General features: G+C 39.5%; 1 protein-coding gene across 6 annotated transcripts; it reads right to left on the bottom strand.

Moving 5' to 3' along the window:
• Positions 1-54: 54 nt before the first annotated feature.
• LCA5 (lebercilin LCA5) lies at positions 55-18,895 on the bottom strand. Of its 6 annotated transcripts, none has more exons than XM_030490320.1 (9): positions 18,685-18,895; positions 18,190-18,272; positions 12,798-13,173; positions 9,714-10,243; positions 8,082-8,219; positions 7,070-7,166; positions 5,768-5,913; positions 3,774-3,912; positions 754-2,088 (listed from the first exon to the last, which is right to left on the bottom strand). In XM_030490320.1, the coding sequence occupies exons 3-9, from the start codon at positions 12,988-12,990 to the stop codon at positions 1,289-1,291; spliced, it is 2,043 nt and encodes a 680-aa protein (XP_030346180.1). In that variant the 5' UTR covers positions 12,991-13,173; positions 18,190-18,272; positions 18,685-18,895; the 3' UTR covers positions 754-1,288. The 6 variants fall into 6 exon arrangements, with proteins under 6 accessions (XP_030346179.1, XP_030346183.1, XP_030346184.1 ...); XM_030490321.1 differs by lacking the exon at positions 18,190-18,272 and adding an exon at positions 14,121-14,346; XM_030490319.1 differs by lacking the exon at positions 18,190-18,272 and having other exon boundaries at positions 55-2,088.
• Positions 18,896-21,929: the final 3,034 nt, after the last annotated feature.

Raw genomic sequence — 21,929 nt, 5'->3', positions numbered from 1 at the left:
CATGATATAAAGGCTAGAAATTTGTGGTAAAGATGATAAACACACACAAATTTTACTCAATTCATTTAATAAAACCATTTTGTTAAAAAATGACTTAGTAATGATTGGAATTTTACATAGAAAATTCAGAAATTACAAAAATGACATTATATAATAAATATAATCTGAATATATGAGGAGAGTTAGACAAATTTAGTAGTAAGGTCTACAGAAAACCTATGCAGAAGAGAGATCAGCTGTTCCTGAGTTAATCGTGTTTCTGTTGATGTTCTGAGAAAACATGATTGCTGTGTAGAACATTCTCTTTCTACCTGAGCCTTTGTGCTAGGTACCTCTCTTCTATCCATCTTGCGACACTGCTGTTACACATATGCCTTCTCCTGACACAGTTAAAAGGCTCTCCAAATGCCTGAGAAAGAAAATATCTGAGAAGTGCTCCAAAGGAAAAGCAGTGTCCTGTGAGCAGCCTACACTTAAAACCCCCAACACTTCTTATGCTGGCTAGCCAGAGATGCCCATCTAGTGGCTGCTGCAAACGCCAGGGCTGCCACATAAAAACTTGCTGCCTTTCTTAGTCAACTCATTCTGCAACAGATACTAATGCTCCCTTGTGAGAAGTACCCTTCTCCTTAACATACCATTACACCATCAGTGAGTCTCAAAAATTTAAGACGGCGATGGCATGAGACAGAGGGTGAGACTGAGCAAGGGGAAAGGGTGTGGGGGTGAGAGGGGAAGAGAGCAAGTGCACAACAGTGAGAGGGAGCAGGAGGGATGCAAAAGAGAGCAAAGGGCCCAACTAAGCATGAGCCTTTGCAAGTCCTTCCCTTCCTGTGGCACCCCTACCAGGTCTGTGCCACCGAGCCTCTGGGAACCTGAGCCACAGCTGCACAAGCAGACAGTGCCACAAGGCAAGTGATAGCCAGTCTGGACCCCAAGCTGGGGCAAGGGTGTTGGGGCGTCCACTTCTTGGATGACTGAAGCGGCCAGCCAGTGCCTGCCTCATCTATTAAAGTCCCTCAGGACACCTTCCCTGTTTTTCTGTCAAAAGAGTCACTGCTACATCTCCATGGTCCGTATTTGGACATTATATTTTAGAAGAAATTTCCTGCATATAGGTTAGGCTGTTCTATCAAAGTGCATCTTTCCTCTCTATATATACCCATTTATGTAAATTATTCCTTCACAAGGCTTCACAATAGATCTGAAATGTTTAAAATCTGTACCTAATAAATATTACATGAAAATATTTTTACAGTATTTACATATGAAACATATAAAAATATCATCACTGTAAGATTATGTCTTCGATTTCATCTTCTAAAGAACCAAGGGTCTGAACTCCTGGCTTTCTTGTAGTGTGTTGCAAACGGTGTCTGTGTAGGTTTCTTCCTTCACCGAAAAGCTCATTGTCTTGTTTTACTGTGACTTTACTTTTTTTATCAGCAAGAAGAGTATTACTAGAGTCCCAATCTATGTCAAATGGTGTATCGTTACCTTTAGAAAGAACATTGCTACTGGCACTGCTTCCAAAGAGTTGTTCCATTAAGTTGGACTTTTCTTTCTTACTATTGAAATCTGCATTTTCCTTAACTTTTTCTTCTAAGTTGACGCTTTTTTGAGTAAGCCAGCTCGGCCTCCCTGATCCTTTCCCAAAGGAAGGTACGTAACTACCAAATGTTAACTCACTACTTAAATCTACGGTCCTTGGATTTTGTTGTTTCTGCCCTTCTGCTCTTGTGGCATCATCCTGGCTGTTATCTACAGGAAATCCATTCGTAACCTTCCCAGGAATCCCAAAGAATTGATTAGTTTTTTCTTTTTTCTCCAGGAAATCAGATTTTCTTGCTGTATTTATGAGTGGTGCTGCAGAAACAGGTTTCATGTTTGTTACATTTTGAGTTTCTCTATCAATTTCTTGCATTTTAGCAAGCAGGAACTCTTTTTTCTGCCGCTCTTCCAGCATTTCAGTGCTCTCTCTCTCGACTTCAGGTTCTTGGATTTCTGTCTCCATCTTTGTTTTCTCTTCTTTATCCAATAAAAAGCTGCTTTCTTTTTTCATTTTGTCATATTCTTCCTTTTCCCACTCTGCAGGAAATGTTTAAACATTATTGAAAACGTTTTAGCTTTAAAATGCCTTCAAAAGATTATTTTGAAAATAATGCAAGCAAAAGCCATTGAGCTTTGAATGTGCTCTTCTACACATAATGTGGTTTTCCTACAGCAAAAATAAATTCTTCAAAAATTACAGCTAAATTCAAACCAGGTTCTCTGCTAAGATATAAAAGGTTACTGTCATCTAACAAAGGGATTAGAACATTATCCACATTTTCGCATTTTCAGAGGAATTTAATTTCTGCCAGTTGCCTTCTCATTTCCTGGGTTTGAATGAAAATGAAAATCAACATCACTGATTGTAATAGTTCTGACTTGCACAGCACTTTATTTTCCTTTGTCAGCACCACTGACAAAGTGCTGGGATCTATGTTTGGGGGGTTTTCCCCACAATGAGAACTACTCTAGTGAAGCTTTCAGGCCACAAAGTCATAGATGAGTCCTTACCACCTTCAAGGAGTGAATGATTTAAACTATATTGCACCTGCTGCAATCAGAAAACAACTTTACATGAGTGTTCTGTGCATCACCACGTGAATTCAGTGTGTGCCTGTGCAAATACCAAGTGTCAGTTTGCACAGCTATAAAGGGACAAAGGTGCAAACCAGTAATAAACTTCTAGATAGAACCTACGTATACTTATGTGTACAAAAAAAGCAAAGCTTCTCGAATACTTCTCTCTTCAAAATATTTTTCTATCACGACAACAGGCGTGTGTTTGGCCAAAAGTTGGATATGACTATTTGGTCTCTTCACCACACAGGCATTCCCCTTTGGATGCTTTATTCATATTTCTGACTGATGGTTTTCACAAAGTTCCATGTTTTCTATTGTACTTCAGATCAAGCTTAGAGAAGTAACAGCATCAGTTCAGTTAATATATTAAATATGTCCATTTTTTCAATAGCATATGGAAGTTGTGCACTGATGCCACTGGAGGTAGAGGATTTTTCACAGAATTTATCTCTGAAAACAGCTATAGATTTTTGTAATTCTTCCTTGTCATCTAGAGTAAGTGTTACTGTTCATTAATTATAACCAATGAAAGAGTATTTTAACATGACAGGGTGCAGTCCACCTAAAATACTTTAGATTAAGAGACTTATAAATGTAAGTCATTAAGATGTTGTGAAAACCAAATGAAAAAAAAAGCAATATTAAAATATAATAACAGACATTTCTCAAATAGTCACACTAAATGATTCACTTAACCACAAGTGCAAAGAGAAACTAAAATTGCAAATGATACAAGTGAAGGAGACATGTACTGAAAAAACAGGCTGTATTAAGGAAAGCAGATTTGTTCTGCTATAGTAAAAATCTACTGCCTACCTCCATTACATCTAGCAAGTCAGAGATAAAATCAGCATTTACCTGCCATGTCACCCTTGTTTTGTGAAGCAAAATCTCTCAGGCTTCAATACTTTTTTGTGGACAGCATTTTTTGCTGCTGCATACTTAATTGCAGCTCAATACAGGGCACACATTATTCTACATCCCGTATTTCTTTCTGATTCTCTTTGCATAATGTAACTGAAAATAATTTTCCACTGTAGTGAGCTCTGCAAAATCATTTCTCTTCTCACAAGAAACTAGCAGCCTTACTTGATTAGTATTCTATGGTGTATCTTCCAGCCTTCAGCTGCCTGTTTCCTTACCATCATGAAGGTTTTGAATCCTCTCCTCTAAAACCTGTATTTCCTGAAAACACTTCAGTTTCTCTTCCGTTTCCCTGTCTTGGACTTGTTTGTTGAGGTCTGCTTGCTCCTTCCATCCTCTGTCTTCAGTTTCTTTTTCCTGAAAGAAATGAATGCAAAACTGAAACTGATGGGGAAAAACAATCAATAAAATAAATAAACAAGCAAAATCATATGAACTTCCATGTCATTCTAAAATCACATTCTTACTGCTAAACATAAAAACAAGCAAGTCATCCAAGACAAACCAGCTTTGACAACCAGGGGTTTGACCATATAATCTTACTACTGCTAGCACAGCTTTATGCACCTGAAACAAAAGGAATAGATAATCAACTCTATCCTGTATTCCAATTTTCAGGAAACTTGCAGCTCCAATGTCATAAAGCAAAATTATCACTGTGTTAGTATAGTTCTCTTTAGAAGTTTTCTCTTTCGCAGGCTTTAATAGAAGGCCAGACCCCACCACCTTATTCTTTTAACAAGCAAGCAATTAGAAACCTCCATTTCCACGATCTAATCTTTATACTCAAGTGAGTGGGTTGTAGATTCAGACAGTTTCACGGTGGTACTTGAAGTTATGGAGCATTAGTTAACAAACAGTGAAAGAGAAAGTTTTAATCTTGGATGAAAAATTCAGCTAGCTAAAATATATACACATTTAAATGGAAGGAACCTGCAGAAAAGACATTAATGTCAGCAGTAAAATCCACTAGAGAAAGCCAGCATGATCCAATATTTGGATACTAACTATGCAGCTTGTGCCTATTTTAGAGCAAAATAAGCTTCTAGATTAAAATACACTTCTAAGAAATTTGAGAAACAGTTCCTACTTAATGAACAAAGAAAACATGGCTATCAGCCAAAACAACTTTTTCCCTTCAAGTACAAGATTATAATTATTATATTAAAAAAGAAAAAGCTTCATAAAGAGATGGTGGCCAAGTATTTAAAATACTTGACTTAGAAAACTGATGAAAGCACAAGCAACCCAGATCTAATATACGTTAAAGCAACAGCCACACATGAACTAGAGAGGTTTGCAAGATGACATGTAGTTGGACTCCATGAGCTGCACTTGTACCAATTGTGTGGTTGTGTAACTCACACACCAAACTATATGCTGGAAGAACACATACATTAAACTACATCCATACTTAGAGAAAGGATTTTGGAAGAGAGAACACATGAATGAAACGGCCGTGAAAAAACTTCAGTCCCACCAGGAAGCCAGTCAAGACCATCATCAGACCATTATTTCTGACAAATAGTCCTAGCCTTATGCAATCAGAATTTGTAGAATTTGTAACAGAATCTGTGTCATTCTGAATTGTAATACCTTACAAATCTCTTTGATTTTAGCCTGAGGTCACAGAAGTATTAGCAATACTTCTAATGGTACTATTTTATAATAAAAAGGGAAATAAAAAACAACAACAAAAAGAATCCAACCATATTCACAAAACTGGAAGAACGACAGAAGAAATACCAGCACTATGACAATAAGAGGAAGTGTTAGATTTATGCATTGTGAAATAAATCTGGAAAGCAAAAGAAGCCATAATTAAGACCAAAGCAAAGAGAGAGACAAGGCTGTCGTAACAGCATTGTTACAACAGATTGCTCAAACAAGTATTAGAAATGAAGAAAAGGAGGGAAAACCAAAATGAAGTTTTAAAAACTTCAAAGAAATAACAGTGGCAGAAAAAGAAACAAATTGAGTGCTAATGGTTACCAGCAAGACATGGATTATGATGAACTGTCACAAAAACGGAGTATGACATTTTTGGAAGGGTAGAGCTTCTCTTAAAGAGCGGAATGCTTTCTAGATCATATTGTCTATATATTTACATTTGTATATTTACACATGTTTTCTAAAATACAAGCTCTGGATTAAACATTCAGTCTGATGGGGGAGTTATCCGGAGCAAGTCTCAAATTCTAACGGAACTCACTATTTTAGGAAGAATCCCTTCTTTCTTGTTTACTGTGCCACCACGGACAAGTTCTGATTCCGGAAGTAATTCTACTGGTGAGAAGTATCCACTGGTCTGTACACCTTTTGTGAGCTGTACTCCCTTCTTAATATTTTGGTTGTTGGCTGTAGAAAATACAAACTGATTAAATCGTTTGTGCCACTATACACCTATTTCTCCTTTGTAATGATTTGCAGCACACATATAAGAATGTAATGTATTGGAGCCAATGGAAGTGGAAAATATTGACAAGTTGCACATAGCTGTTTTCAGCATCTGTAAAAACTAATTTCAAAAAATCGCATGCATAACTTAGCCTGAAAAAATAATAAAAACACCTTAAAGCTACTTATAAAGTAGCTTTACAGTAGCATTACAGTATACTTTATACCTCTTAAAAAATCCCCAGAAAATATCTCGCTCCTTTTACTGCTTGTCACAGAAGCTACACGTAGAGAAGCAAACTTGTAACATTAAAATTCAATTCCTCACATCTTTAAAACACATACACTTACCTCTGTGGAATGACATTTAAAAAAACCCTTGAACCTAAAATGGAATAATAGTAGAGTATCCATCATAAAATGAGCAGCAGACAAACTGTTTGAAATGCTGGCATTAAATATTTAAACCAGTCCCATAAATTCCTGCTTCTTCTGACAAGCAGATTCTACTGATCCAGTGAAAAATAGTCTAAGTACACACACAGACACACATATACACACACACATATTTATGTGAGCAGCATAAGGGTCGAGGCTGCCTTGACACACCAGAAGAAATCACCACACTGATACTTTTAGATTATGTTGTGGGACATATGTACTCCTTGAGAAAAGGATGCTCATCTGACAGACAGTAAATTTGAATTAGTAAAAAATAATCAAACTCCAAAAATATTCATAGCAGTGAAGTTACATACTTTTAAAGCCTCTAGAATTATTGTTGTGTAGACATTATCTATGATCTATTAGAGAGTTTACTAAACAATCTCCCCTCCTCCTCCTCCTTCACCCAAGGAGTATCTGCTATGGAAGGTATTAAGAATGCTGTTTGATGAAGTTCTGGGTTTTAGTTCTGCTTCAGTTACCAAAGAATCAAACAAACAATGTGCCCTTTTTTCAAACCAGTGCTGTGTTGAAAGCAGTGCAAAAAAGTAAACATTCTTCAACAAGCAGTGGTAGGGTCAAGCACTGAATGGCATGAATGACAGAACTTAGCAGACTAATTTAAAAGTGTTGCTATTAATTTTTCTGCCTTTATTTGCTTTATAGAAGTTACCTCTCTTTCTCTGTACAATATCCATGTCTTTTCTTGGTGATGGCTTCAACATACGATTAGCATATATATTTTTTGCTTCAAGTTCTCTTTCTTTTTCCTGTGCATGAAAGAGGTAGGTGCAACAATGAGTTACTGACATTTCATTTACAAGTTATTAGCCAAGCTGTAAATTAAATTAAAAACACATGTTGCAAATAGAAACAGAGCAAGGTTACATCCAATCTTTTAAGAAGAACAAGCACATTCCTGACTTGGCTTATGCTATAAGCAAGCAGATAGAACTTTTCCCCCAGAAAAGTCATTATATTTGCAAAAATATAATTTGCAAAAGCAAAATATTTGGGGGTGGTAAAAAAAAAAAAAAAAAGAAAAAAAGCAGCATATCTGCAGTGAAAATAAAACTAAATGCCAATGCTTCCATAGACATGAGACAATGTACATATAGATTGCATACCTGAATTTTCAGTATTGTAGAGTTAAATAAATGCTAGCAATGTTGCTTGTCTTGTTTTTTAATGAAAATAACTGACTATGTAGAACATAACATTTGCAGTCCTTAAATTCAGAATTTGGGCAACAACAGGATAGGGGGGATGCAAATAAGCCTTTGCACAAATTTAGCAAGACACAAATACATTAAATAAATCTTTACACAAACCTACTGTAATGCAAGTACATTAGTAACATAAGGTACTGTATATGCTTGCAGGTTTAAACTCAAGCCTTCAAAACCTATTTTTCCAGTAGATCTTGTGGTTTAATCTCAATGCTTGGCCACGTGCTTGATCTTGTTTTTCTTAACTAGTGCTAACAATAATGATTAATGTAGAGACTGTAGGGTCAGAGCACAGAACATTTCAATTTAAAGCAGGAAAAGAACTCACATGTGGGATATAATTAAGTACACATCAGAGAGTGCAGTCACTGGTAAACTATTCAAACCCGATCGCAGATTCTTCCAAAGATAAAATGCCAGAACATGGTTAGCAACTTGTATTGCTTCACGTTTTACCTTCAGCTTCTGATTTAGTTGTTGAAGCTCTTCTTGGAGAACTCTGTTTATTTCTTGAGCCTCATAGATCTTTTTTTTCTTTGATTGTAACTCTCGCTGAAAACTGCTACCACTTAATTCAAGATTTTTTTCCAGATCCTTCAATTAAAACAAAATAGTATTTTTTTTTTTAGTAATTGAAGTACTTTAAAAGAGTAATTTTATATCACTTCAATAAAATTACAGTAAACTAGTGTCTTGGATCCTGCTATTGGCTCCAGCATTACTGTAACACTGAATACATTTAAATCCTTAATCCCAACTTTGAGGAGGCAGACAAAGCACCTTCAGATGCTGCAGCTCATCCTTCTGGAGCACTGAGAGGTGATTTGAGGACATAATGGGAACATACACTACTTTCTGCAAGGCTCTTGGCACAGTGGACCTCCAGATCTCTAAGACAAATCTCAAACTGATGGTGAAGAAAAAAGAACACCTCCCTGAAAGGGCAGGGTTAGAAGGAAGAAGATAAATAATTTTTAACCTTTCTACCAGGAACAAATCTGTGATTGTGATTTCATTTACATACCCTCATCTTGCGATAGCTGTTTTAAGTGAACCTGTGGTGATGATAGAAGGAAAAAAATGTAGAAGAAAATCCCTTACTTTTTAGAGCATGATTAATTTTAACATTATCCAGTCCTACAAATGCTGAAATACCTGATCATAAAACTACAGATGCCAGATGGTGACACTATGGGGTGAGATGATTTGGGTAAGTCAGCAGTTTATATCTTGGTATTTTGGGATTTATTTTATGAAAGCTTAGTTTCCAGCTTAATCCTTTGGATTTCCAGATCAGTTATCTCTGTAATATGATTTAGGTTTAATTACTAGACACCAAAGTGCAACACCATTTTAATGACCAACATAATTTCACCTAAAAAAAGTATTGTATACAACTACCAACAGTTTCATAGTGCTAACACAATTATTTTTAAACAAGATGATTTTTTACACATTTACAGTGTAGACATGTTTAGACATGTTTACAAACATGTAAACATTTTTGCTGAACAAAATTTAAATATATTGCACAAAATTCTCAGGAGGGATACACAGAAAATGTTCTGAAGCTCCTTTTGGTACAAAAAAATTGCTGAATCTTGTTCAGCTCAGCTCTCAGATGTGCAGAGTACTGGACAATCAAACACCACAGGAATGCAGTTCACCAAACTGAAAAAGAATATCTATAGGTTTTTTAGAATTTTAGTGTACAGTTCCCTAAATATCCAGAATTTTTTTAACAAATGCTTCCCCTCCAAGAAGAAAAGTTAGACTGTATAGAGTTTTCTTACAGCTACGTGCATTTCTGAAATGTTACTACTAGTTATAAAAACACTTAAAAGCACAAGCCCACAGTACACATTGACAAAATATGCTTAATTTGTAAACAGCAATCTGAATGCACAACTACCAGGTATGTAATTATATCGTTACCTTGGAAATTTACTTGATGCCACTTATGTGTAAAAAAACCAAAAAGAATGATTTTCTATTTGCTCCACAACTGTGAAAAAACACAATTCATGAAGCTCATGATGGTAAGAAACACCCGTTCCAGAATTTCTTACAAAACCAAACTCAGCTCACCTTAATTCTTTTTTCACTGTCCTCTAGCCTGCTCTCTGCACAGGCTAGTTTCTTTGCCAGGTCATCTCTTTCAGCAAGGTGCTTATCTGCAGACAGCTTTTTCAGCTTCTGCAAGGCAGTTTTTGTTCTGTACAGTTCATCTTCCGAATCTTTCAGCCGTCTTTCGGTTGCACGTTCTCTCTCTTGAGATTTCCGTAGACGCTCCCTTAATATTCTAATCTCATTGTTGTGCCGAGCAAGAAGCTGAGAGATTTCGTTTTCTGTATCTTCAAACTTATTCAAGGCTTTCTCCTGCCTGTGCTGAAGCCTCTTCAGTGCCCTGTTTTCTTTCTGCAGCTCATCTAGTTTGATGTGGAGTTCAGTCAGTTCATTTCGGAGCTCGTTGATTTTCAGCAGCCTAGCAGAAAGAACTCTTTTTGTAACAAGATCTATATCTTTTGCAGGAGAATCCCTTGTGAAGCTCTGAGAACGGAAACCCCACCGTGTCCCTCTTTTGCTTGGTGCATATTTGGGATCCAATTTCTTTGTGGCTAAGAGAGGAAAAATAAAAAGCATGTTTACGCTAAGACAATGCAGTTTGTCTATTCAGACATCCTGCTCGGAACAAAGCTCTGCCTGAAACAATTTTACAATACTTAACGGAGATTGCAGCTTTCAAACCAGCCAATGAAAGGCACATATACGATACACTTATGCCCCTTTTGATAGACAAAAAAAATTGGTATTTATGTCTGTGGTCTACTAGAAGAGATAATATTTGCAGCCATCAATACAAGACCATTGTAAAGTAATCATCTGCAAATTGTATCAGAAATAACAGTTGTATTTTGTTAATATTTGATATTGTTTATTAAAATGTTTAGAAATACTATATTCTTCTGCATACAATATTATCAAATGCTTTTAAAATGGCACCAATTAGCTGAGCGTTAGCTAGTTATGTCTTATGCAAGATGTAATTCTCTCAGACAAATGCAGTAGTATTTTCAAATCCAGCTGCCATGCTTACAGACAAAACAGCAGATTTCCAAGGCTCAATGCAGAAAGCCTCCAAAGCAAAATTATAAATCCCATGAAAATTCAGTTCTCCCCTGAATAATTTATTCTTGTATCACACGTTATTTTCCACACGGTATCCTTACTTGACTGCTAGTATGTATCACTTGCATTCCTATTTGATATTATTATTATCATTATCCCCATAGACAAAAGCTAAACATTTTGTTTTTATCTTATTTGCCTCTCAAGCCACACTCAAAGAATGAAGCCTATAATCCACCCACAATACCTTTTAAAACAACTGAATATATAGAGAGCACATAATTCCTTAAGGTACATCAGCGTTTAGCAGAACCGCACAGCAGCAGCTGCAGCTTATAATTTAGGCTTGAAAGGTGAAATATAGCAATAGTGCTGTTACCTCTATGTAGACGGTGTGTATGAAGCAAATTCTTCCTCTCCTTTGGTGCTCACCAAATAGTTTCACCAACAGAATAGAACAGTTTCTGTTCTACAGAGAATACTTTACAGCAAAAATAACAGCTTTAAATATATTCTTATAATTCCCTCTAAACATTTTACACAAATACTCATTCAGTTTCTGCTTGATGCTCATTTTTTCCACAGCTTGGTCAGACAAAAGAAGGTTGGTTTATTTTGGTTCTAGGCTGTTGTTTGGTTTGGGTTTTGGGGTTTTTTTCTCCTTTACAAAGAACACTCCTGTCACATTCAGGTGTGAAAAGATTATCTAATACATGCACTGCAGAAATGATGTGACTCCTATCACCAACTAAGGGAATTCCCATTAACCCTAGACTTCCAGCCCATTCAAGAATTTATCCACACTTAGGACAGAACAGACAGGAAATTCCCATACTGAGTTTGCACTTTTGACCAATTTAGTTAAATTGGTGAATAGTGTCTTTCAAGAACAACATGCTACTCACAATACTTTCATGTAATAATTGTGTTCAATTCTGGCTATGCAATCAAAGAACTAGCCATTCACTTGCCCCCTTCAAATTAAACAGCACAGTAAAGCTGCAGGTTTTGTTTCCCAGACAGCTGACCCACGCCTGCTATGGGGAAGATGCTGCTTCTGAATGTAGAGAAGGTCGGCAAAACACCAACTGCACCAGGACACCAACACTATCAAGGATCTGAAGAGTTACGCTCCCTGGGCAAATTCAGGATTTAAGGTCTGACCTTCTGGTACACTCTAGATCATAAAGCTGACCAAATGATTCAGATAGTATCAAGCACTTATGAATAAAATAGAGCACTTGCTCAAGCAAGGCAAGATATGCTCTGACTTCACCAGAAAATGTGTGCGGTTATTTAGAACAAGCAGTCAAAGTGCAGCAGAAAGGCTTCACATCCCTACTTCAGCCCAGGATCTCTATAACCATTCTCTCTCTTTTTGTAGGGATGTTCACTTCCCCACATTCTCAATCAAGAAAGCACCTTATGTAGGTGAGGTGTGTGTCAGGGAGCTCAAAGTGGAGCTATTTCATCTCAAATCAGAGATATTTCACCCTCAAGGAAACACTTTTGAATTTCCACATGAACCTAACTTTCAGAAACACATTTTCTCTCTCTTACCCCATTGGTGGTCTTTGTTTATTTGTTGAAAGTACACAGTATTACACTGTAAAGCTTAGTCAACTAGACTTCTGCAAGGGAGTTGCATCTTTAGGGTATTTTGTCAGAGAACTTTTAACAATCGTCTCTCTTTTAGAGACCGCAGATTAAGGACATGTCCTGGGTCCTTGGCCTCAAGCTTTTTGTCAAAGACAAAAAGAGTGCATCAGCATGATTCAACAAAAGGCTAGCATAAGAGCCATGGCTTCTTGTTAAGAAATACATGAATCATTCTGAAAATCACCAAAAATCCTCCTTATGCAGGAACAGGTTAATTCCAGTTTTCGACAGAGCAGTTGCAGTTTACCTGCCATCTGTAGCATAATTCACATGAACCTTATTTGTACATTCTCCTGATGCTGGTTTCCCACTTTTCTTTCAGCTTTCAAAGATAATTAACTCTTTGAGGCAGTTACAAAGCAGCAATTTCTGCTCTCTACCCACCTTGGTAGTGCACAAGGCTGTTTGAAGTTTGTGTTTTGTGATCTCTTTTTTCCTGGCTTGTAGATGTTAGTGTTGGTGACTGGCCAGATGAATGAGATGTACTACCTTCATCTGAATAATAGGAGTCACTATTTTTATCTCCATCTGATTTCCTGTCGTGTTCAGAATCTGGGCTCCTTAGTCTTTCTCCCATTTCTCAGATTTAATGGTTTTCCAGAATTTTCTCAAAGACTGCTCATTTTGACACAAAGGATCTTTCAGTTGTACAATGGTAGCAGCTGGATTATCTCCTTGGGTTTATCATCTTCATCTCCAAAGCATGAAATCTTTGCAGTTTGGTTCAGCAAGCAGTAGTTATCATTCCGAATGCATTTTTCTGAAACAATTTAGAGAGAGAGACAGAAAAGTGAGAATTATTTTGCTGTTTAGTTAAGAAAGGTAAAAAACTGCAAAATTACTCAAGGCTCCTATAGCCTTATGCCACATGCTGGGCTATGTTAGCCTTATTATTTATATTACATGTGACAGACATCACTCTAGGAATACCACTAGTATTACACTCAGAGGTTTGAGGCACTCCATCCCCGAAGGAGAAATCAGAAAATTAACTCAGCTAAATCTAGAATAAGAAATTACCCCCAGGTTATAGAGAGGGGAAAAGCAGCATTTGGAAGTCAAAACAGAAGACAAGTGAAAGTTTGATGCTACTCAAGAAACCAAATTAAACACATTTTAAAACTTTTTAACCAAAAGCATTAACAACTTATTCACGTTACTAGAATTGCGGTATTTGTAGAATTTTACTAAATCTTCCATAGCTCAATTTCTGCCACTCCAATGATGTCAAATAATGGGTTTGAAAATCAGTTGTCCCATGTATCTGGAGGACATTCTGTCCCTAACTGCTAATCACAGTCTTTGCCCTGGAAAACTCTCTTGTACGCTACAACATCTAGTGTTTCATGCCTTCAGGAACTGCCAGGAGTGCACACATTGGTGTCATGCACTTTATAGGAAAATGCAAATGCAGCCTTTGAGGTTTTTTATATCTGTCTTTTTTATTAGGGTTTTTTATGTCTTTTGTCTCTCTCGCCACTCTTCACAGTGCTCAAGCTTATTTCAACATCTATCTCCCTTCAGTCCAACTTCAAAACATCGAGCCTCTAATGGATGAATAAATTGGACTTGCATCAGAGCCCAGTAATTCTGCCTGTTGAATGACATAAGCTCCTAGCCCATTTCTAAATGGTAAAGCAAACTACACACAAAAAATTGAGCAGCTTTCAGTCAAAACTCCTCTACACTGCAGGGCATATCACATACCTGTAAATGAGCTGTAAAATTTTCACTGCATTATTTCCCAATAAAATAAACTTAGCATGCTTCTCAGCCTCCTGTTCTACTGTCTGTGCATGCAGAATTGCATAGCCAAGCAGATCAGAAATGTCAGCCGCCAAGACAGTTTTCATTACGAATTCAAGCTTTCTGGCCCAGTTCACTGTTAGCAGAACTCTGTCTCCAGTGACTGGAATCCATTTGCCCTCATAATCTATACAGAAGGAATTAGAGGAATAAATATCCCAACAGGTTTCTAAACTGGGAAGCTGCTGGGAAATTAATACTGAATTATGTGGAAAAGAGTGTTTTTTCTTTACTTAGGGAGTAACTTTCAAAAATAATGGGTTTTAAGCACCTAAATATTTTCAAAAAGTGGTGCAAATAAATGCCTAAAATTTATGTCAGAAAGGATTCTGATGAAAACTAAAATCACACTGCAAAGCCCAGAAAGAACACAAGCCACGACTGAGATCACTTGTCCTACAGATTGCTAAACATGTAAAGGTTATCAGTTATCGTGAACATTCAAATGATAGGTAACAACTGTTTTTCTTCTAAAATAATGCAGTTGTTAAATGTATTTCTTAAGTATGCACCTAACCATAACTGTATTATCTTGTTTGTCTGTAAGCGTAATGAAGACCCTCAGACATGTTCTTGAACACAAAGCTTAGATCATGTAAGAACATCAGAATGTACTGGGGTGCAACTCTATGCCCAAACAGCTCCAACCTAAGTCCTGGCTTCACAAACATATGTGCAGAATGTGTATTATTTTGCTCCCTGAAGAGCACAACAAGCCCAACTGAAATACAGGCAGAGTTTTGGAAATAACCTGTTCTCTAGAGAGTGCACTGGCAAAGACTGCTTCAGCTGCGTCTCCACAGGACCCTCTCAGGGAATGCAAAAAATACAAACTAAAATATAAACTAATATATTTAATTCTCTAGCATCTAATGCTACATTTATAACAGACATTAATAACAAGTAGTTATTCTGTGCAAACTATCTACAACTCTTGCAAAACTGCAGCATAGAGGGGTACAGGCATGGGGTGACTGGAGGGGTGGGAAAGCAAACACGCAGGACAATACTGGGCCCCTAAGCCGTAACATCTCACCTGTGCTGGTCATAGAATCATAGAATAGTAAGGGTTGGAAAGGACCTTAAGATCATCTAGTTCCAACCCCCTGCCATGGGCAGGGACACCTCGCACCAAACTATGTCGCCCAAGGCTCTGTCCAACCTGGCCTTGAACACCGCCAGGGATGGAGCATTCAATGGATGCAGTCTTGGCAGCTAGGTAAAACCAGCTTTATAGACACATAGAACAGAGAACAAGTACTCGACATATGTAAAACACACCACATGTAGTAAATTCAGATGTAATGTGGAACCATGAGTCAATGAGTAAACTAAACCAGAATAGAACAGCATAAAAAGCAAGGTGCACAGCGTGTTAATAAGCATATAAAAATGATCCCAAATGGACCCACGGCAAGAAAGAAGAAACCATCACCATCCTCTTCTTGCCTTGGAAGGATTTGGGACGTTGATGACTGGCTGTAAAGGTGTTGCCATCCCAATCGAAGCAAGTCAAGTCCCAGAGGGAAAGTGGGTGGGTGAACGTAACACCAGGTTTAGTACTAGAGTTTGTGTCTTTACCACTGAAATTGTATACAGCTTGAACTGTGTTAGTATCTGAACTAATACTAAGTCTTTGATTAGACAGTTCAGATTTTAATTAAAATAACAATTACTGGCTCTGCATCTGAAATGTATTCCCTGTTTTGCTCATAACAACATGCTGAACAAAACAAAGTGGCAGGAATTCAAGCAACCTCATCTGTTACTCGCATGCAAGGCTGCCCCAGGGCCACATGTGGCATCCAGAGGAGTCCTGGACTCCTGGAGTGGGCACGTCAGTGTTAGAGGCACCACCACATCTAGAGGCGTCAACCTAGCCCTCTGTGGAGGCAGAGATTACTCTATGGGACAGATATCTTCAACAGGGTAGATGTAGCCAAGATGCACCCAGATTTTGTCTGCCTTCAGGACACAGCACAGAAAGAAATCATTATGAAGACTTTTTCTTGAAAAGAAAAGAAATTTGAATGAAAACAAATGTGACTGCCTTTAGGGAAAACATAAATGCCTAAAGTTCAATCATCAAGATTCCTAATTATATATATAAAACAAGAACACTCACTTTCACTTACTGTCTTAGAGCTGATCAGTTATTTTATAGTCCCGCAAGTGCTCGCTGAAGAGGCAATAATCTTTTCGAAGAATGCTTTTCATAATTCAGTGTATTTAAAACAGACAAATTGTAAGAACTGGATATTTCCTGCTTTTGAGACTATTTTGCTAAGCATCATTTTGACATACAGCAACATCAATGAACAGTAATTTTTGATGCGTTCTGCAAGTACTTTGAAAAGCAATGGATTGAAAACAAATTGAAAAAGGTGAACCAGTAAAAACTCCCTTGAGGAATGGCCAAAACCATTTTCTGAATCTTCAAACGGTTTTCAGTTTTAGAACTTGGTAATAGTATCATATTTTCCATACAAAACAAGAAACCTTCGCCTGCCAAGTCTTGCCAAGTTCAGTTTTCCACCCGTTTATTATGTAATTTGATTAACATAAAGAATGCACAGTTTATCTTGAGAACAAACGAATCACTTGGGTACTTGAGTTTTACTTCACTTAGCCTAAGGACTGGCTAATTAAGAAACACTTTGGTTCATTAACTTTTCAATTGTTACCAACTAATATGAGCTGATTACAAAGGAAGTTGAAGTTCAACTTGTGTGAGTAAGATCCACAAAGATACCTATTTTCCCCTGGTACATTTAATAAGCTGCTGAGGAGTCAAACATTGTGGGTTAGCAGTGGGTCTACTAAGCTCCACCACCACCAAAACCCCAAGCCCCTCCTCTCAAATACTCCACACATGCTTTTGGAAGCCTAATGCATCAGTATAGAACGGCCGAAGTAAATCCGGGACTTGCACAAACTTCAGAAATAGTTTTGTTTCCAGAATTTCACATTCTTTTGCTTCTATCTATTGCTATTACTTACATATCTGGTATTGAAAACATGGTCATTATCACAAAAAAACAGTCAAGCTCTAGGTCACTGCAAAGGATGTGACAGACAAAACAGAGAACACAAACCACTACCAGTGGTGACAGAATACTGTCCCCCTATCACTCCTAAGTAACTCACATAGGCAGAAATTGAACTACTGGATTACAGGTATTAAGCAATAGAGAGAAAGGAAAATTACCCAGTTCCCTCACAGGACACCCAGAGCTTAGTTCTGCAATACAAGACTTATGAAACTTTTCAAGCCCTTTTCAATCTTAAGACCCTTCTGATATCAGAGGAAGCTAAATGCCTTTACTGGTCACCACGTGACATTTCCGAGTACAAATGCTGACCTCTAACGGTTCAATCAGTTTTTCCACCTATTCTGAGAGAGGCACAGCACAAGAGAGAGGCAGCTTCAGACAAATACAACAGCATCAATCCAAATTATTAAAGTGCTGAACTTATTAAAGAGCAAAGAATAACTTTAACCTAACTATAACTTTGCATTCCTCCTCTCCCTCCACCCATATTTTTCACATCCAAATACCAGAGTTTTTCCAGAAAAGAGATTTACTTGTATCACATCAAAACATACTCACTGATGAGGCTTTACTGAGTAGCAAGTATTTATTAGGGAAGCTTTCTGCACCTGCTGACTTAACTATATTCATTTCTTCTAGGTTTAACAGCTTTTGGTGAATTAAAATGCTCTCTGGTTTTAAAAGCCAATGTTAAACGTATCTGACAGTAATACTTCAGAGTTACTTTCATCAACAGATCTCAAAATGAAAAGGTTGCTGTAAGCCCCAGCTCAGAGATGAGGAACCGGTAGTCCAAACAGGTAACATGCAGGCAGTCCTGCAGCCAGGAGGAGAGATGATGTTTCTAAACCCTCCACCAAGGAGGCCCGTGCCCCCATTCACATTCCCACCTGTGCCTCTGCTGTGTGTGGACTTACGTAGTTCAACTCAGCCGCTCCCAAAAGCCGCTCTCCAGCTCCCACCGTGTGAGCGAGTGATTCTCCTTCACTGGCGAGAAGCTCTTAAAGTACAGATCAAACGTTATTTTTAATTAACGCTTTTTAAAACAACTAACTGCATGTGAGAGTACATTTTAAGTGCAATCACTTAACCCTACAACAAACGACTTCTGAGGAAGGCACTGACCACTTGCGGCCCCGCACACACCGCTTTTCGGAAAGCCTGCTGCCTGACACCCGCCGGTGCTGGGCCAACACCTCTCCTCCACGCCCGAACCCCGCCGCTGGGTGCCCGGGGGCGCAGCCGCCAGCCCCGGGGCCGAGCCGCTGGACCCGGCCCTCAGGGCACGTCGGGATCGAGTACCGCGTCCCCCCGGAAGGCCAAGCCCAGGCCCGGACCCGCTCCCCCAGCCCCAGGACAACCCCCCCCGCCCGCGGCCCCCCTGCCGGGCCGCGCCGCGCCGCTGCCGGTACCTGCCCTGCGGACTCGGTGGCCGTTGCCACGCTACGCTTAAAGGGGCCGCCGCGGCGCGCGGGGGCTATTGACAGCGGCTGCCCCAGCAACGGCGCGGAGGAGGAGGCGGGACCTCCTCATCCGCCATTGGCTACCCGCCACGGCGCGCGGCGGCTGATTGGTAGAGCGTAGGCGGCGGCCGAGGGACAACCACAGCCCATTGGTGATAGGCTACATGCCGGCTGCTGATTGGTTGAGACGCTGCTGGGGGGACGTGAAGAGGAGGTGCATCGTTCCCGTGATGCTCCGGCGGCGCCGGGAGCCGGGCCGGGCCGTGTGGGGAGCCAGAGCTCCCGCCCCGCCCCGCCCCGCCCCGCCCCGCCCCGCCCCGGCCGGGCCGGCAGGGTGCGAGGCGGTGCCCTGGCGGCTTCTGGGCGGGTGTGTGTGATCGGAGCAGGCGTCAAGTGCAGAATCGTAGCCAGCAGGGCCAGGGCAGTGATCATCGCCCGTACTTGGCACTGGTCAGGCCGCACCTGGAATCCTGCGTTCAGTTCTGGGCCCTTCACTGCAAGAGAGACATTGAGGTGCTGGAGCGGGTCCAGAGAAAGGCAGCAGAGTTGGTGAAGGGTCTGGAGCACAAGTGTGATGAGGAACGGTTGAGGGAACTGGGGGTGTTTAGTCTGGAGAAGAGAAGGCTCAGGCGGGACCTTATCAGTCTCTACAACTACCTGAAAGGAGGTTGTAGTGAGGGGGGGGGTCGGTCTCTTCTCCCAAGTAACAAATGACAGGACAAGAGGAAATAGCCTCAAGGTGCGCCAGGGCAGGTTTAGGTTGGATATTAGGAAAAATTTCTGCACAGAGAGGGTGATCAGGCACTGGAACAGGCTGCCCAGGGAAGGGGTAGAATCACTGTCCCTGGAAGTGTTCAAAAACCATGTAGATGAGGCCCTCAGTGATATGGTTTAGTGGTGGTCTTGGCAGTCCTGGCTGGGCTTGATAAAGGTCTTTTCCAACCTAGTTGATTCTATGATTCTATGATCCAGGAGATGCCCAGGGGTGAAGGCAGCAGTCTGCCTCTGCTAGCACCCACCACGTGGTAATGAGCTGCCCCTCTTGTAACTCCTCTGAGGAATGGGGTCGAGGGAAACCTTGGATGGCCTGGGGCACTTACTATCATCTGGGGTGTGGGAATGAGGCTTTGGGACAGAATAATGACTGACAGGGGTGAGAACAAAAGGGGAAAAAAATACTCTTTAAATAGGATGGGGAGATAGATGAATAACCAATGTATGACAGGTTTTATGTGTATCTATCCATCTATCTATATGCACTCTGTGTGTGATGTAATTTAAAAGCAAAACTACCCGAAGCCAAGAGAAAAGAAAGAAAAAAAAGAAAAAGAGGAACGGTGTCAGATTATAAAATACCCCAGAACTAAAAGCAAAATGGATTATACTGACAAAAGGATAAAAGTACTGCCTGCAGCTAGCAAATAAGCTTGAGTCCAAGGGCAGGTCCAAATTAACAAGGCTGTTGTGTTTTATTCTACGAAGAAGTAAGAGGGTTTCCAAGCCTTGGATTTTGTTATTCAAAGTCACTGCTATTTTCTTTCTGGAGAGAGGAAGGGGAAAATGGACAAACAGCAGGTCTTGTTTGCCTCACTTAACTTACTGATGAAAGTGACATAAGAATTTGGGTGGAGTAGGGTAAAGCAGAGAACCTTTCATCCGAAAGTTACAACCTTCCTGCACTGGCAGGCATACATGGGACGTTCTTGAGAGGGAAACAGATTTGCAGTGGATGGAATCATCTCTCCACAGTTCTGAGTGTTCAAAATTAACACTGAGTGACCGCTCAATGAAGATAAAAGAATGGGAGGAAACAGCACAAGCTATCAGTTCTGTTAACAAAGGTAATGTTTTGCAGGAAAAAAAACCCTCACCGCCTTCACAATAAAATACAAGGAAATAGGTGAGAAGGTACAGTTTTAATGCACTTGAAATTAAAAAGATTGCCATCTCCCCAGAATCTAAGTTCTAGGAAAAATGGTATTCATTTCAGTGGAAAAAAAAATAATGGTTATGAAAGTCAGAACTGAGACATTCTCAGAACTGGCATTGTGCACAAGAACTTTGAATACGCTTAATCAGAGCTCTTGAAAATGTAATGTACTGAGTAGGCTAGAATGCAGTCATAAACATGTCAGCTTAAACTCCTGTAAAAGAAGAGGAGGCAGAAACAGGTATCTCAGAAGCAGGAAAGCACCTGGGGGGCATAGACCTGACACGGGAGCTACCGTCTGGGCTTACCCCACAACACAGGCTTAATGAGCTTTTAATTTTTTGATCCTAAAATCCCAGAAAATAGGCATGAAGCATGCAAAAACCCCAACAACCAGTCTGTGAATTTTTGATTGTCTCTCTAATTGCACCTAATATTTTTGTTATTTGCATTACTATTGTGAAATTGGTTTTAAAAATACCCAAACCAAACAATATAAACTCATGTGGATAATATTTTTATTTCATCCTTCTGTGGCTTTGTATCGCTCACCCTTGTGCTGAACAGCTAAAGCATATAATTCATCACAGCAACACTGGCAGAGAATCATTGAGGTCCTTCAAAAAGATGCAGGGAAATGCAGAATGACAAAGATGGAATAATTTTATTGCTTGCAACTGGAGGAAATGGATTGCTTGTATCTGGCAGCAGGCCAGGCTGGAATCTGAAATGCTGCTGCTGCTGTAAATAGGATGAAAGGGATTCGTAATCCATCTCCGTGCCCACTGTAGCTAGGAAAATTATAAGCAGAAAAAGCTATTAAAAACCCAAACCTGAAACAACAAAACCAACAGGAGAAAGCTTTACAAAATGTGGAAGAGACTTTTTTTGGTGTTGATAATTTGTAGACTAATTGTCATGACAAAGCGTTTGGGACTTGGTTAGCAACTAACTAATCGTTAGTTACTGAGTATAGGTGATACAGCTGTTGAATTTATGCAGTATGCATGTTTAATACAGGTGTTGCATACAGGTATTGAATTGTACTGAATACAGGCCTCTTGTTCAGAACAAATGACATCTTGTCAGACTTCTCCATCAGCTGCTCTCTCCAGAGCGCATATCGTGCAGATTAATTGATGGAAGTGTGTTAATCTAAAACCTATGATTAATGTATTTCAGGTGTTGTCCTCCACATAACAGTCAATACAGTGCAGATAAATGGTGTGGTATTTCAGATTCCCTTGGACAGGCACAAATACAT

Source organism: Strigops habroptila, chromosome 6, assembly GCF_004027225.2.
Source record: "Strigops habroptila isolate Jane chromosome 6, bStrHab1.2.pri, whole genome shotgun sequence".
NCBI classification, from domain to species: Eukaryota; Metazoa; Chordata; class Aves; order Psittaciformes; family Psittacidae; genus Strigops; species Strigops habroptila.
Note: the sequence above shows the minus strand (reverse complement) of the source record. Positions and strands in the feature narration are given on the sequence as shown.

Coding starts and splice junctions, on each gene's coding strand:
- LCA5 (XM_030490319.1), bottom strand. CDS start 12,990: ATGGGAGAAAGACTAAGGAGCCCAGATTCTGAACACGACAGGAAATCA. Junction 10,244..12,797: donor CAGCCTTGTGCACTACCAAG/GTGGGTAGAGAG, acceptor TTCCTCTCTTAG/CCACAAAGAAATTGGATCCC. Junction 3,913..5,767: donor AAGGGATTCTTCCTAAAATA/GTGAGTTCCGTT, acceptor CATTTCTTTCAG/GAAAAAGAAACTGAAGACAG.